We start from the raw sequence: 13,587 nt of genomic DNA on the forward strand, positions 1-13,587 counted from the left end.
CTCAGCTTGTCATCGCAGTCCTGAGCCCTGGCCGGGCAATTCGTTGGTCTCTGCTCTCCACACACACAAAGTATTTTCCTGCTCATCCAGCTGAAAGCATTTTGCTAAGGCCAAAGCCTGTGCAAGGAGCGCTGATCCGGTGCATCTGCCACAGACCTGGGACACAGTGGGTCAAGTTGATGCTCCTCCAGCTCTGTTTGTCCCTGTAATTCAGTGCCTGGGTCCTTTGTTTTCTGTGAGCTGCCCAGGCGATGCCATGAGGGGCAGCGTGTTTGGCGTGAGGGGCAGGATGGAGGGGGACGAGCCTCTGTGACGCTTACACAGTGCAGGCTGAGCAGGAGCACAAGCTGTTCCTGGGATGATGGGTGCCTTGTGGTCACTCCTGTCCTCTCATCAGAGCAGTTGCAGATTCCCTTTCTCTTCCTCAGCAGTTTGCACCCAGCTGCCTCTTGCCCAGCTCACAGCACCCGCTCCGTCTGCCGCCTTCTGCCAAATGCCACCACCCAAAGCAGGCCCTGGTTGTCTGAGGCCACATGCTGTGAGCAGAGAGAGTGGTCTTGGGGAGGGCTGCTCCTTGGCAGCCGGCTGATGGGGAAGAAGCGGCTTCCCCAGGTGCTCAGGCTTTCACCTAGGCTCCCTTGCAGCTGCCAGGCTGTGGAAGCCCAGTGGTGAAGCTGCTCCAGGCCAACTGATGTCCAGCACAGCCAGCTGGATGTACGACCGTGACAATGTCCCCATGCCACAGTGAGCCCTCTGTGGCTGCCCCTGCCTCCTGCTCATGCTGGCCTTGTGCTGCTGTCAGGCTCCCAAACAATCCCAGGCGCCTGGGCCACCGCCTTTCTCTTGTGGAGCTTTTGCAGATACTGAGGGAACTGGGGTTTTTAGCCTGGAGGAGGCTGAGGAGAGACCTCATCGCTCTCCTACATACAACTACCTACAAAGGAGGTTGGAGCGAAGTGGGTGTTGGTCTCTTCCCCCAAGTGACAGGTGACAGGACAAGAAGGAATGGCCTCAAACTGCATCAGGGGAAGTTTAGATTGGACATTAGGAAAAATTTCTTCACAGAAAGGGTTCTCAAGCACTGGAACGGCCTGCCCAGGGAGGTGGTGGAGGTTCCCATCCCTGGAGGGTTTTAAAAGGCAGGGAGATGATGTGCTCGGGGTACATGATTTATTAGTGGACAGCTACAGTTTGGAGTTGGTGATCTCGAAGGTCTTTTTCCAACCAGGCCTAGTGATTCTATGATTCTGTGGATTGGTCTGGGCTCTGGTTTGCTTTCTGCTGTCCCACCGAGGAGGTGAGGAATTGCTGGAATGAGCCATAAAGCTGGGCACTGAGCTGGCCATGCAGAAGGGGCAGAAGCTGAGAACAGAGACTAAGCAAGAGAAACAAAATCGAGATGATTCCTGCCCATAGCCTTCTCCTCTTCCCATTCCTGACGTTTGGATCTGATGGATAGAAATGAGAGGAATGTTTTACTTTCCTCCTGGACTTTTCTCCCACTCTCCTGTCCCTCTGATGTCACCACCTGGGCTCTGTCTTGGGGAAGGAGTTTCTCTGCAAGCTTTACCCTCTGGCCCTGCTCCCCAGGGATGCTTGTTGGCAGTGGCTGGGGGTAGCAGCTCAGGATGGAGTCAGCAGGACAACTCTCTTTCATTTTGCTTTTCTCTGCTCTTTCATTCTCCTTTTGCAGAGGCCGGATGAACGAGGCAGTTTGGAAGCAGGGGGTGGTGGAGCTCTTTGGCTCCTGCCATGCGCACAAGCCAAACTGAGCAGCGCTGAGTGTGAGGATGCCCTCACCCCTCCTCAAAACAAGCCCTTCCAGTAGAGTTTAGACCACATGGCTCCAAAGCAGCAAATGAGCTCAAGCCCTCAGGCTGTGGGAGAGGAGAAGGGGATAGTTGGAGACCCCAGAAGTGGGGGGCAGCCCCTGACCCTACGAGCAGGAGGGGAGGGCTCTACCACCTGCCTTCCCCAGGCTGGGCGGGGGCAGAGCATTGCCCTCCTGCATGCAGTACAGTGCCTTAGGGGCAGAGACACTGCACAAAACTTCCTGGAGCACAGCAGGGTCCCTTGTCTACAGAGCCACAAGGTCTGGCCACCCCATGGCATGCTCTGATGAGGCAGCTTGATGCCCAGAGCTTGCGTCTCAGCTGGCTGAGGAGCGATGCATTTGTCACTGCCCGGTCCCCAGGGCTGCATGCTGCCAGCTCATCTCCTCCAAGGGCAGAAGGTCCCCTTGGCTGCCCGCCATCCATCCCCTCTCCCTTCATCCCTTCTCCACCCTCCACCCATCCCTTCTCCATCCACCCCCTCTTCCTCCACCCATTTTTCCATCCATTCTTGCTCCATCCATCACCCCTTCCTTCTCCATCCATGAGTGACCGCAGTGTGGGCAGCAGCGCTTGGGGGAGTTTGGTTGGTGGGGTTTTGTTCCCTCACCGGCCTCAAACCTCTTGGGCAGGCGGAAGGAGCAGAGCACGTGTGCCACTGCGGACAGGTGGGTGGGGCGCAGTCCCTGGAACCCCATGATGCCACAGCGGAGCTGGGAACCTGCAGACTGATGGCCCTGGCCAAACACGTTGACCCCTGCTCCTCCAGCACAGCCGTAGGGCTGGCACTGAGACTTCATTTGCCCTAATGGAGAGGCTGTGCTGCAGGCACCTGGATGCCCACCCACATCTGGATGCCCCCACACCTGGGTTCCCCTACATCTGTCTGCCCCCACATCTGGATACCCACCCTACATCTCTATGCCCATCCCACATCTGGATGTCCACCCTACACTTGTATCCCTTACATCTATTTGTCTGTGTCACATCGGGATGCCCCCACAGCTGGGTGCTTGCACAGGTGGATGCCCACCCCACATCTGGATGCTCGCACATCTGGATGTCCATCGCGCCCCCCCCCCCGCTCCCCTGTCCCGGCTGGGCGCTGAGCTCCGCCTGCCCCCACCCCGTGCTCCCCACTCGCTTTCCCTTCATGCTCTGCGCCAGCGGGGGGCGGGGCTCCCGCAAGGCACGCCGGGAGTAGTAGTCCGCGCCTGAGCCCGTCCCCTCCCCTCGGCCGGGTGTGACGGGAGCGGCTCGGCCAGTGGGCGCGGGGAAGCCGAAGGGCTGGGCTGTTCACCCCCTATTCCTCCTCCCCATTCTCCTCCCTCCTTTTCCTTCTTATTCCTCCACCTCCCGCTCCTCCTCCCTCCTCATCATTTCTCCTCCCCATCCTCCTCCTCTCCCTCCTCCTTCTCCCACTGTCTCCTCCTCCCTCCCCATCCTCTTTCCTCTCACCATCCTCTTTCTCCTCCCCATGCTCCTCCTCCCTCCCCACCCCCTCTTCCCCCATCCCCTTTCTCCTCTCCCTCATCTCCTTTCTACTCCTCATCGCCTTTCTCCTCCCCATCCCCTCCCTCCTCCTCTCCCTCGCTCTTCCTCCCTCCTCATCGCCTTTCTCTTCCCCATCCTCCTCCTCTCCCTCCTCGTCTCCCTTCTCATCGTCTTTCTCCTCCCCATCCCCTTTCTCCTCCCTCCTCCCCTCCCTCCTTCTCCTTCGCTCCTCCCTCCTCCTCCCCTTTCTCCTCCCCTTTCTCCTCCCCATCCTCCTCCCCATCCTCCTCCCTCCGCTCCACCTCCTCCCCATCCTCCCATGCTCCTCCTCTCCCGCTCCTCCCCATCCTCCTCCTCCTCCTCTCCCGCCGCAGGTCCCGGCGCGTCCCCGGGCGGCAGATGCGGGGCCGGCCCTGAGCGGGGCCCGTGTCGGGCGGAGGATGCGGAGCGGGGCCGCGGGGCGCTGAGCGGGAGGATGGGCACGCAGGGCAGCCCGGTCAAGAGCTACGATTACCTCCTCAAGTTCCTGCTGGTGGGCGACAGCGACGTGGGCAAGGGCGAGATCCTCGAGAGCCTGCAGGACGGCGCCTCCGAGTCCCCCTACGCCTACAGCAACGGTGGGAATGGGGATGAGATGGAGCTGGGGATGGGATGGGGTGATAGAGGGATGGGGTGATAGAGGGATGGGGTGATAGAGGGATGGGGTGAGGTAATAAAGGGATGAGATGAGGTGATAGAGGGATGGCATGATATAGGGGTGAGATGGAGATGGGGATACAATGGAGCCAGAGCAGCACCGGTACCCCCAGGGTCCTCGTGCAGGAGCAGGGGATTTGCCTTTTTCTTTGTTATTCCCCCAGCTTGGAGCGTAGCGCGGTTGCTGGCAAAGCCACTGCTGTTGCCTCCCATCTCAAGCCCTGCTGGAGAATTCAGCCAGGGAGGTGGCAAAGGGGTCTGATGTAACCTTGGGATGCAAGAACCCCTCAGCCCAGCTGGACCCTTCCAAGCAGAGCTCGGCCTCACACCCCGAGCCGCTCTGCCATGGCCAACGCCGGGGCCCAGCCGTACCCAGGGCAAGCATAACAAAGGAACTGGAGCCTTGTTTCCAGGCCGACACTGCTCGCCCTTAGCGGCTTGGCTACCTCCAGCACAGCTTGGCTGGCCGCCTCCCGCAAACATCAGGGTTTCTAATGGAGCCCATGACAGCCCGATGTCACAAGACCATAATTAAGAGCCAGGGAGCGGCGCTGAGCTGTTTCCTACATCCCCTCACCGCAGTGAAAGCATAACACGGCCTGGCGGGGTGCAGGTCTTGGGGTGGTTTGCAATCTGTCATCCTTCCCCCAGCCTCCATGCAAAATAACATCCCCAGGGCCTTGACAGAAGCGATGCAGCTCAGAGCCCGCCTCGTCGCCGCGGCCCTGGGGCTGCAGCTGGTGGGATTTCCTTCTGAAATCCCGTAAGCAGGAGTCTGAGAGGAGCGGGTGCTTCTCGATGCTCTGCGTGTAGCTGGCTGAATTCAGAACGTAAAGGAGCGGCACGGCTCCTGGCTGTGTGCTCAGTCTCTGGAGCTACTACAGCTTTGAAGGAGCTGATGCAAGCACGCACCTGCTCCATGGAGATTTACTGAGAGGTGGTGACTCAGAAGCCAGGATGCTTGTGAAATGAGAGCAGCAAATTCTGGAACTAGAAGGCTGTGGTATCATTCTCCTCCTTGGGTGTCTGGCTGAGCTAGTGTGGTTTGCCTTCAGGGAGATGCTTGGTGCTCTTAAGCTTCCCTGAAAAGAGTTTGTGCCTTGGAAGAAGCTGCCTGGTCTGGGAGCTATAGAGCTGCTCCTGGGGTTAGCGATGACTGAGCAGGCAGGGATGAAGAGTGTAACGGGGCTGCTGCTAGAGGTGTTAAAGCTGGAATTGTCTGCTGGTTTGAAGCAGGTGATGCAGGAGTAATAACTGCAGTTGTGGAGTGCGTACGTGGTGGGTTCTGTGCTGTATAAACGCCACAGAACTGTCGCTTTGGCTGTCACTATAAATGCTTTGTCTCTGTACTCGCTATTTTAGAACAACAGTGTGCCACCATCTTTCCTCTAGGAAACAAAATCCCTGTGAACTGAGATTTTTCGGAACCTTCCCTCATCTTGTGAGCAGTCAAACCTGTTCCCAGTTAGAGAGTTTGGTCCTGTACTGGTTTGTGGCAGGGACAGACGTTCAGATAGGCTCCGCTTCTGTTGCTTCTGTGAAGCTGTGCGCCTTTTGGATAATCAGATGGAGTAGGTTTGAAATCTGATTGAATTTGATGGTGCTGATATTCCTGACAGCCTCGACAATCGGACTCCCTCTGTGTCTGGCACGGCCAGGGTGTTCGTACAGACAGGGTACGCTGTCGCTTTGCCCTGACAGAGCCCATCCCTCAGTGTGAAGGCGCGTGGATGCTGGGAGCAGCCAGTGCTTGGCCTCCTTTCTGACACGTGTCTAGTGCTGTCCCGAAAATGTGGTGGGAGGTTATGGAGAGGCTCTTTTTGTAACTCTTGCTTGCAAGTGCGTTGTCCTCAGCCCCTCCCAGACCCCACAGCCCTGTTTGAAAGGAGTGTTGTATTGCCTGCTGCTTGTTTGGTGTGTGCAGGAAACAGGTCTGGCCACGGTGAGGGTGAAGCAGAGTGTGCTGTGGATTTATGCTGGGGCTGGGACTGCTGTCCGGCTCAGATCCCTGACCTCCACCAGGCAGGGCTAAAGCCTTGGTGCTAATGCACTCTGTCTCCTTGGGAGCTGCTGCTGTGACTGTGTAGGGCTGTTTGGACACAGGTTTTTGCAATGCGGTGTGAAATGGAACATCTGTTCGGCTCTGGGAAGGGGAACTTTTCAAAGCGATGCTCTGGAAATAAAGTGCTATAGTTTTACTGCTCTCGTCTGCCGTACACCTGGCTTCTGGAAGAGGGTTGGAGGGATTCCTCGCATCTCTGTGTGCATCTGAGTGTTGGAAGGGCGGGAAACTGAGAGATGCAAAAGCTCTTTTTCTATCAGCATTGCTTTGCTAGCCATAAGCAGCAGGCGGCCCCCGCTTGCTGGTGTCCGGGATCAGAAAGCCTTGGATGCAGTGTGCTGTGTCTTTCCTGCAGTTGCTTCTGTCCTCCTCGCTCAGGATCCCTGAGCAGAAGCATCGCTTCTCAAAACAGCCTCATAGCTTGGCACCTCATACTAAATCGGGCATGTCTTAAATTAGACACTGTGGTTCCAATTGTGTATAGCAAAGCCTTAGCGATGTCCTGTATCTAAATGGCAGCTAGAAATCAGTCTGATCTGTGGTGGTGGTCATTCCCTGGGTGCTAGTGGCTTTGGCAGTGCGAAGTGAGTGATGCCCCTGACCATTGCTGCACCTGAGCTCAATACGGAACTTCTGGTGACATGAAGATGGCGTTTTGAGGGGCAATTTGAGGTCTGTTTGATGCCTGCGTGTTTCATAGTATGTGCTCAAATTACAGTGTGTGTTGGTCTCCAGGAGCATCAGGGCGAGAGCAGGGAGTTTATGTCCAGTGACTGGACATTGTCACCTTCCACCCCAGGAGGGTTTGGAATTGAGTAGCACTCACATTTTACTTTCTCTTGGCCAGCTGCAAAATGCCCTAAATTAAGCAATCTTACCAGTATTTTGGTGGGAATGTGGGCTTTTGGGAGAACGTTGTGGTTCTTTCCTCTGGGCTTCTGGTTCTGTCCTTCTCCCTGATCTGCAGGAGTGGAGGCAGGGGGCTGTTCTCAGAGCCCCATTGCTGCTCTAACCATCTGGAGGACCTCACCTGGGAACCAAAAATTCTGCCTTTCTTCAAATGCCGTTCCCTCTCAGCCCTCGCTCTTCTCCTGAGGTGCAGGGGAGGGTGGCTCTGTCCCCTCTGTTGTGAGCTGCCATGGTAGGTCTGGCTCAGAACAAAGCTGCCTGCCTCACTCACAGGTACGCGTCAGCCACACAGGTCACTTCTCACTTACGTATTTCACTTGCCTGCTCGGGGTCTGTCCTGGTGTCGTTGTCCTTCCCCAAGTACCCAGGTGGGAGAGAAGTGTCTCTGTTTGCAGGGTGGATGATGAGATGTGGTGGAGCTGTGTGTGGAAGCAGGGCTGCTGCATGTGTCCTGCCAAAGGGAGTGAGGCTGGTCCTCACCCAAGGGACGAAAGCTGTGTCACTGCGCTGTCACACCTCCACCCGAATACCCAGTTACTCATGTGCGTGTGCTGAAATGATCTTGCCTGTCTGGTTTGTTGGCTTGCTGGAGAAGCCTGCCCTGCTGGGGCTGCCCCGGTGAGTCAGGGTAGGACGCTGTGCACGGGAGTGCTGGGCAGGCTCGAGTGCCATTGCTGCTGGGTGACACGGTGCCCTGCACGGTACCCTGCATGCAGCAGCAACAGGGCCGGTCTCCCCACACAGACGTGACTGTGGCGCGCTCCATCCTCACGTGATGGAGGGCTTTTTCTACAGCAGCCTTCCCCCTCACCTGCTGCTGTTCCCATGAGAAAGGAGAAGCATGTGTCAGGGAAAGAGTAGAACGTGGTTCAGAGCAGATGGTTTTGATTGGAAGTGGAATGGGTTTTCAGTTTTATTTTTTCCCCTGTCCTCAGCTCGTACTAAGAAAGTGGTGAGAAGGAAGCCTTATGCCTGCACTCTTGTCTCCTTTCGAAGAGCATGTGGAAGCTAAATGGAAAGCATTGCCCTCCCGCAGGGATGGCACTGTGTCGGGTCGGGGTGCAGGCAGCCGTGGTGCCGTGCTTTCACCCCATCCCTTAGCTGGGGCTTTGTGTCTTTAGGCACTGTCCTTAGGTGCTCTGTTATCCCACTGCTGTCCAAAGATCCAAGGAAGTGTTTGGAAAAAGCCAACTTAAGTACTCAATTGCAGGAGGTACTGACAGGTTTTATGGTTCAGATAAAAACCAGTGCTTTTTCAGGAGCTCTTCCTCCAGGGCAGGAGAGCAAGGAATGCAGCTTTTGGGCCGGGGCACGCGTTACCGAAGAGTGGCTGAAGGCCCTGCTCAGCCCGGGGAGGGGGTCAGGACCCTCCCAGCAGTGCTGCTTGCCCAAGGACCGCATGAGTGCTGGTTAATTACCAGCTTGTTTATTTGAGTGAGCCGCAGCTTTGGATGTCTGTCCCCTCTGGTTGTTTTTGTGCAGCTGTCTAAATTTGGAAGTCCCCGAGCTGTCCCTTTCTTTGCAGCGGTTGCTCTCTTGCTGTGTCCTGTGAGCCCTTGGTCACCAGTGCACATCCAGAAATGTCTCCTGTAAAACCGTTCTGCTTTGCTCCGCAGCAGCTTTCAGGTCACGCCCAGCCAGAAGAGTGGCTGTGCCACAGCCGGTGTGCAGGGATGTAGGAAAGGTGCACCTTGTCTGGCTTCCTCGCCGCCTTGAGGGCGTGCGAGGGGATGCTCCTCCATGCTCCTGGCCTGTTGAGGTTCCCAGACTGACTGGGGAGCCAGTCCTTTGCTCCTCCCCTGCAGCCTCTGCATGTGCTGCTGTGTTGCCTGCAGGTCCTGCTGCTGCAGAATTTCCCGTCGCTATTTTGCTTTTCCCAAACGAAAGGTTTTGTCTAATGATAATTTGCTTTGTATTAACGAAGTATGTGGCCGAGCAGTTCTGCTTTCAACTTCTGCAGCTCCAATAAGGACAGGACTTCTGTAAATACCCAACAGCATCTCTCCTCCCCTTCTTGAATGTACAAAGAGCAGTTGCTGGGTGTTTTGTGTGCGGTGACACCTCAGGCACTGCTGTGGTGGCACCTTCTGGACATGGACATGAGAGCTGCAGAGGTGGAGCACCGGCATGGGGTTGCAGCCAAGTGCTCATCCCAGCATTGCTGCAGTGTGTCAGGGTTCTCTTTGGCATCAGTGGGGAGGGAAACATTGATCCTGGTGCCACTTCTCTGTGACTGCCTCCTCCTCCAGCCCTGACCGCATGCTGCCACGTGTGTTCCTGCTGGCTGTGGAGCAGCGTTGTCCCAGTTGCTGGTGGACACAAGCTGTCCAGCGGGGCTGGCCTGCTGGTTCTGATGCTGTGCACACATAGAAATGGCTGTTCCTTTTCTGGTATGACTGTATTAATTGGAACAATGTTTTATTTTGAGGTTTTAGCATTCTGATGTGAGGGGAATTGAGGCAGAATGTTCTAAGTGCAGCCTTGCCATCACAGCCTTATAGTGGCTGCAGAATTGATCTTCAGGGAATGCTTCATCTGGACCGCACTGGCCATGCTGCTGGAGATCTCTTCCGCTGGCTGGCAGCGTGGAGAGAGGTTGCTACAGCAATTCCCTGTGTCTGCCAGCACTTGCATCAGTGTCCTTCAGGGATGTTTGCTTCTCTGTCATCAGGGACGCAAAACTGATCTCATCAGAGCAGGCTTTGGCTCAGAAACAACTCCAGCATCTCCTATTTCTGCATTGTTTACTAGTTATTCTTTGTGTGAAAAACAGTTCCAAACATACGGTGTTGAAGCTCTGCCTCTGCTTGATGTGGGAATAAGTGGCTGTGGCTTCAGTTTAACACAAAGCAAACCCTGAAATGAAGTGAGCAAACGAACCAAACTCCCACCGAAACAACACCCACTCTCCAGACCGAGTCCTTGGCAGGGTTTGATGTCTTCAGCACTTTCTCAGGTCAGGATTCAAGATGCACAGCGCTGTAGGTTCTTGTTTGTGCATTGTTATTGAGGGAGGCTGTGGTTTTGTTGTGATTTTGTAAAGCTGGGGACTTATTCTGCAAAGTTCTCGATGGCACCGGATGGCTCTCATCACCTCTAACCTCTGGATAAAAACTTTGCTTTTAGGGGGCTGTCAATGCATTTGAGCTTTAAGTACAAGGGTAGCACAAGCTAAGCAGGATAAATCAGAAGCAGGAGCAATGTTCTTCCAGTAACCAGGATAGCAAGTTTCTCTGTGTTTTTTACTTTTAAAAAGCAGGTAGGCTTTGCTCTGTCCCACTCACTGTCCCCTCCTCTGTGTGTGTGCGTGTGGGTTTGTTTGGTTGTTTCCATATGTAAGCCACATAGGAAAGCCCGTGGAAAATGTCTCCTCTTCCTCCGCCCCGTCTCCTTCAGCTTTTGTTTCCAGCTGTTTCCTGGCATGTTTTCCACCGGCAGCCTCCCTGTCTCGGAAGAGCAGAGCATCTTTCCCTTGTGCTTGCAATAGCTGTGCTTCCAGCTGAGGGGTTAGAGCTGAGGTTTTATAACCCTGCTTTTCATCTTGTTCTCTCTGCCTTTGCCCATCACCTTCCTCAGGCAGCCCAGGCTCAGCTGTGGTACAGAACATGATGTCATCCCAGTTTCTGTTTGATTGCAGGCAGAGGAGGAGGAAGGAAGCTCCGATGTGAAAATCTTCGGCTCTGTTTTGCTAAAGGGTTTGCTGTGAGCTGGGACTCACCTGGAGGAGAATTGCCCTGGGCCATGGGTGCCGGTGGCTCAGGGCCAGGTCCTGCATGTTCCAAAAATGCTAGGTCCTGCATGTTCCTTACAGCAAAAGCTGTAAGGTTGCAATACCATCTCCAAAGGCATTTGTTCCTGTAGGGCTTCTCCTTGCCGAGAGCATTTTTTATGTAGCTATAGCTTTTTAGCTTTTCTTCCTCTTTTCTACCTCCCCTTTGTCTCATTTCTATCACCCACTGGGAAGCCAGGCAATATCGTGTCATTTTGAAGCTCTGGTGCCTGTTCAGATATGGATATCGCCCTGAGGTGCCTGGTGGGTGCTGAACAGTGCATAGCCCTTTTGGCATCGGGCACTGAACTTGGACAAAGACCCTCATGATATTCAAACAAAATACTTGCTGTTTGAACCATCAACAGTTAAGGAGGAGACAGGCAGAAGGGGACATGGAGGGGCTGTGTTTAGCTGGCAATTTAACAAAAGGTGCTGTGCATCTCTGCAATAATCTCGTTTTAACCAAAATACACATTTTTCCATTTCTGTTTTTTCCAGAGATGTTGTGTTAACTTATTTTCCAGTCCAGCATTTGAGTTCCCTGACCCATTTGGGGGCTTTATTGTGCCACTTTATTGTTCTTGCAAATAGTTGCTTTCAGCACAATCCCAGTCACATACACAGGAATAATCCCCTCTCCTCTTCCCTTCTCCCACGGTTCTAACAGCAGCAGCCTGCAAGGAGCTTCACCCACAGTCCTGGGCAGTACGAGGATTGACTCTGTCCATACGAGGCCGGGCTGAGAGACTTGGGGTTGTTCAGCCTGGAGAAGAAAAGGCTGCAGGGAGATGTTAGAGCAGCTTCCAGTACTGAAAGGGGCTCCGGGAAAGCTGGAGAGGGGCTCTTGATCAGAGAGTGCAGGAACAGGATGAAAGGGAATGGTTTTAAGCTGAAAGAGGGGAGATTGATTTAACATCTTATAGAATCATAAAATGGTTTAGGTTTTGAAGCCCACCCGGTTCCACCTCCCTGCCATGGGCAGGGACACCTCCCACTGCTCAAAGCCCCATCCAACCTGGCCTTGAACACCTCCAGGGAGCAGCCACAACTTCTCTGAGCAACCTGGGCCAGGGCCTCCCACCCTCACAGGAGAACATTTCTGCCTAAGATTTTGTCTCCATCTCCCCTCTTTCAGATTAAAACCGTTCCCCCTCATCCTGTCCCTGCACATCCTGATTAAGAGCACCTTCCCAGCTTTCTTAGAGGCCCCCTGTACCACCCAGGTGGTGCTTATCCCATCCTTGCCCAGCTGAAGTGCTGTAGCCCGCTTCTGGGGTGTTTGAGAGCACAGAGTCCATGTGGAGACGGCTGCCTTGCTGCAGCTTTGCAGTGTGACCCTTTACATGGCAAAACCTGGAGCTGCTGCTTGGCACCGAGCAATGGGGTGCGGGTGGCTGGAGGCTGTGGATGTGCGTCCCACTATTGGGAACTGCCACTGCGTGCGACCAGATCCGTGTGCATGATCCCAAGGAACTGAGCAGCTATAGGTGAGAGCCCAGCATCTTGAGCACTGTGCTGCCAGGAGGGCCTGGTTGCCATAAAGAGCATTTGCTATGTGTTAACCTGCACAGTGCCGGGAAGTGGAACTCTGGCAGGGAACCTCTTCCATATTCTGACAGTGAAGGGAATTTGGACACATACTTGTATTTTTTTTTGCGTGTTGCAGGGTTTTTTTTCTCTGAGTGTTTGTGGGGTAATCCAGCAACAGTGAGCATTGTTGTGATGCCCTCTGCTTTTCCTCACAGCCTGGCTTTGTTTCTGAGTGCAGCTGTAGGGTTTTTATGGAGATCTGAACTGCAAAGCATGAATAAACTCTTTTGTTTGTTGTTGCTTCTGTACATAAAATCATTTTTTATTTTCTTCTAAAGCACAAATCCACTTAACATCCCTGGTTCCGGGCTGACTTTGGACTGTTTCGGTGGCTTCGCGGGTGTCCGCTGAAATTGTCTGAGCTTTAGGAACAGATTTGCTTCTGGCTCCGGATACTGTTTTCAGCTGTAGTTGTCATCCTTACATGAGCCCAGCACAGAGTTCCTCTCTCCGAGGACCACATAGCTGCCGCAACACTGCTGGACACTGGACTGTGCAGCAAGAGAATCATAGAAACCATAGGATGATTTGTGTTGGAAGGGACCTCAAAACTTCCTCAAACAGGTTTGGTAGTTTCCAACCTGTGCCATGGGCAGGGACACCTCCCCTGGATCGGGGGCTCCAAGCCCCAATCCAACCTGGCCTTGAACCCTCCAGGGATGGGGCAGCCACAACTTCTCTGGCAACCTGGGCCAGAGCCTCTCCACCCTCACGGAAAAATTTTCTTCCCAAGATCTCATCTCAATCTCCCCTCTTTCAGCTGACAGCCATTCCCCCTTGTCCCCTCCCTGTCCTCCCTGATCAAGAGCCCCTCCCCAGCTTTCCTGTAGGCAGAACTGAAGACTTTGCAAATCTGGGCTTTCTAGAGGTCTCGCAATAAGTGGTTTGCGTTTGGCTTGTTGCAAAACCAACCAAGCAGTTATTTGTCAAGATCCCCATCTATAATCCCTGAGCTGCAGGTGAAGGTGCCTGGGAACAAACACACTTGGACATGAGAAGCCCGCTTGTAAAAGGCTTCCAGTGTAAACTGACAGCACTTGCAGCTGCAATGAGGCAGCCATGGGGGGAAGATGGGATATGTTTTTTTGGGAGACAATCCAGAAATGTGGATAATTTCAATAACTGGAAGTGTTTGTACTCTGTGGCTGCATGTGTCTGTACATGCTGACTGTATGCACAGAGCTGCCAAGTACCACGGCAGCAACTTGAGCTGACAGGCACTCTATGATGCC

General features: G+C 54.3%; 1 protein-coding gene across 1 annotated transcript in view; it reads left to right on the top strand.

Annotated features, from left to right (window-relative positions):
* Positions 1-3,556: 3,556 nt before the first annotated feature.
* The window catches only part of RAB40C (RAB40C, member RAS oncogene family), a 33,481-nt gene continuing 23,450 nt past the window's right edge, over positions 3,557-13,587 (top strand). The window contains exon 1 of the mRNA XM_009571003.2: positions 3,557-3,943. Within this exon, the coding sequence (XP_009569298.2) occupies positions 3,646-3,943 (298 nt within the window). The 5' untranslated portion in view covers positions 3,557-3,645. The remainder of the gene's footprint in view (positions 3,944-13,587) is intronic.

The sequence above is a fragment of the Cuculus canorus genome, chromosome 15 (genome assembly GCF_017976375.1).
Source record: "Cuculus canorus isolate bCucCan1 chromosome 15, bCucCan1.pri, whole genome shotgun sequence".
Lineage (NCBI taxonomy): Eukaryota > Metazoa > Chordata > Aves > Cuculiformes > Cuculidae > Cuculus > Cuculus canorus.